We start from the raw sequence: 3,107 nt of genomic DNA on the forward strand, positions 1-3,107 counted from the left end.
CTGGGTTACCCTCCCTGCTTGTCATTGCCTTGGCAACTCATGAATGACCGTTAACTCAAAAACCCTTCCCAACAATCTGAATTCACATGACTAACTCATGAATTCACATTTGACTAACCCAATCAGAATTCACATTTGACTAACCCAATCAGAATTCACATTTGACTAACCCAATCAAATTCACATTTGACTAACCAATCAAATTCACATTTGACTAACCCAATCAGAATTCACATTTGACTAACCCTCCCCAATAATCAGAATTTACATTTTACTTAACCCAATCAGAATTCACATTGTTTTTTTTTACAGCAAAAAATATCATCCACCTTCAGTCACCTGCAAGGGGCCAATCAAAAAACGGAAGATCTGATTGGATGAAGAGTCCAACTCGAGTGGCTTACTGTCCAGGGCTTATAATGAGACAGAACTATCTGACTTGCAGGTAGGCTGAAACTGAACATATGCTATGCAGCAGGCATTCTGCTTGGAGCCCTACTACGGTTATTTACACAATCCAGAAGATCGATGAAAAACGGGAGTGTGTGTGTGTGTGTGTGTGTCAAACAGGGGAAGATAGATAATACTACTTCCTCTCCATCAGCAGTGCCAGATGGGATGGGGGTCCAACCATAGTCAAACTAAGGACTCAGTACTGGTTGCAGCAATCAATGCATGACTGAGTGGATACAGTACGAAGTGGTCAGAAGATCTTCTCCTGGATGTAGGGGTGCTGCAGGGCCTGGTTGATGCTGATCCTCTTGGCCGGGTCCAGCATAAGTGTCTGGTCCAGCAGGTCCTTGAGCTGGGCCACCTTTTGCGTTGGTCCTCGGGCAGACGCTGGCAGCCCACCATGTCAGCCAGCAGCTCCTTGGTGGGGTTGATGGTGCTCATCACTGTCACCTTCTCCTGTGAATGGGTGGGACAGAAGAAGAACAAGTGGGGGAGGGGAGAGCGATGGAGGGAGGGCAGGAGGTAGAGTGAGAGAGAGAAAGAGTTGGGATGAGAAGCAGAACAGATAAGTGGCGTGGAGTTGGATGGGGCGGAGCAAGAGATCAGAGTTCGAAAAAGACCCAGAGAGGAAAACAAAACGGTTTTAAAAGGAGAGAAAGAGAGGAAAACAAAAACAGTTTTAAAAGAAGAAATGAGTGAAGAAAACAAAGATGGTAGAGAGGAAATTAGCAGAGATATGGAAGGGGGGTTGGAATAGGAGGAAATGGAGAATGAAAAGAGGGGAGAGAAAGAGGGAGAAAAAGAGAGGGAGAAAGAGGGGGTGGGGTGGAAAAGGAGTAAGGGCAGAAGGCAAGAGCAATGACACCATAGAGATGAGATGGACATATACCGATACATCACATCATTTGGGGTTCGTTTGACTTTTTGCAGATCACAAGGTTTTCGAGTCATCCTCAGAAAAGTAGGGTCCTTAAAAATAGACACATGGCTTAGCTTACTATCCTCCATTAACATTCCCACTGAGACAATATGAGAGAAAACAACAACCTCCTACCCTTTCAGTAACTCTGTCTACTTCGGTGTACAGGAAGTTGAGGTTCTGGTCAAAGTGCTGGTCCTTGAACACGCCTTTCCTGATCATCTGTGCAGGATAGAAAGAAAATAGTTAGGGGTCAATTCCATTTCAAATGATTCCATTCAGGAACAAACCAGAAACTCAGAATTTAGATTCTTCAGATTTTAAAAAAAGTTTGGAATTTCAATAACACTTCTGAATAAATGGTTTTTCTGCTGTACAATGTCCCGTAGCAGGGTGAAGGGAGAGTTTCTGTGATTGGTGGATTTTGGTCTGACCTTGTTGGGCATCTTGCCCTTGAGGTCCATGGCGAAAGCTTAATCATGTGGTTGTTGGTTTTCCCCGGGAAAAGGATCTTGCCCGTGTACAGCTCATACAGAGTGCAGCCAACGGACCACATGTCAATGGCGTGGTCGTAAAGCTTCCCGATGACTGCAAGGACAGATAAAGGCTTTAGGAGACTTGGGTCAAACTATGGAAAATTAGTATGTTTGATGAGCGTTGTGTTCATAAGGGCACACCGTTTTCAAAAGATTCAAAATGTTTTATAATGGGGATGGCCCCTATTTTACACAGTTTTTCATTCCGTTTGGCGAGTACTAAACACGACAGTTGAATATTTTCCTTCTAGTTAAGACCTACAGCAGTGTTCTCCAACTGGTCGCGGAGAGCTGCTGCACTAATTCAACCAATCAAGGACTTGATGAGCAGGTGATCAGTTTAATATAACTGGGCTGGAGAAAAGCCTGAACCTAGTAGCTCTCCGGGTCAAGGCTCGTGACAGGATAAGAAAAAACAAAAGAACAGGAGGAGAAGAACACAAAAAGAGAAGAGTAGGAAAAGACAAGAAGAGAGGAGTCTCACTAATCTCCGGCGCCCTGTAGAACCGGCTAACCAGGTAGGGAGTGATGTCATTCTCTGCCACGTGCGACGCTGAACCAAAGTCGCAGAGCTTGAGGATGGTTTTCGACTCGCTCACCTGTTGAAAACAAATCAATTAAAAAAAAATATATATATATGCCACTTGACCTATATAAAAACTCCAACCAACAGGTTTAAAACAGCGAACAGCACATTGTTCACACTGGGTGGGTTCAATTAGCTCTGTCAAACAGCACATTGTTCACACTGGGTGGGTTCAATTAGCTCTGTCAAACAGCACATTGTTCACACTGGGTGGGTTCAATTAGCTCTGTCAAACAGCACATTGTTCACACTGGGTGGGTTCAATTAGCTCTGTCAAACAGCACATTGTTCACACTGGGTGGGTTCAATTAGCTCTGTCAAACAGCACATTGTTCACACTGGGTGGGTTCAATTAGCTCTGTCAAACAGCACATTGTTCACACTGGGTGGGTTCAATTAGCTCTGTCAAACAGCACATTGTTCACACTGGGGTGGGTTCAATTAGACTGAACTGAGTTCCACTCCTGTCATAGGACCGGGAGAAACTGGTAAGGGAGAGAGGCCCTGATCAAAACTGACAGTTATCTAAGTTGGTCATAACACTAACAAGGCATCATATCGATGGATTGTTTGAACATACAACCTGCTATAAAACATTTATTCTCCATTAAAT

General features: G+C 44.1%; 1 protein-coding gene across 1 annotated transcript; it reads right to left on the minus strand.

Annotated features, from left to right (window-relative positions):
- Positions 1 to 209: 209 nt before the first annotated feature.
- On the minus strand, positions 210 to 1,835 carry LOC135530030 (serine/threonine-protein kinase PRP4 homolog). Its single transcript, XM_064958427.1, has 3 exons — positions 1,807 to 1,835; positions 1,508 to 1,594; positions 210 to 909 (listed from the first exon to the last, which is right to left on the minus strand). The coding sequence occupies exons 1-3, from the start codon at positions 1,816 to 1,818 to the stop codon at positions 637 to 639; spliced, it is 372 nt and encodes a 123-aa protein (XP_064814499.1). The 5' UTR covers positions 1,819 to 1,835; the 3' UTR covers positions 210 to 636.
- Positions 1,836 to 3,107: the final 1,272 nt, after the last annotated feature.

Source organism: Oncorhynchus masou, unplaced genomic scaffold (assembly GCF_036934945.1).
Source record: "Oncorhynchus masou masou isolate Uvic2021 unplaced genomic scaffold, UVic_Omas_1.1 unplaced_scaffold_12384, whole genome shotgun sequence".
In the NCBI taxonomy this organism is placed as follows: domain Eukaryota; kingdom Metazoa; phylum Chordata; class Actinopteri; order Salmoniformes; family Salmonidae; genus Oncorhynchus; species Oncorhynchus masou.

Coding starts and splice junctions, on each gene's coding strand:
- LOC135530030 (XM_064958427.1), bottom strand. Junction 910..1,507: donor TAGACAGAGTTACTGAAAGG/GTAGGAGGTTGT, acceptor ACCCATTCACAG/GAGAAGGTGACAGTGATGAG.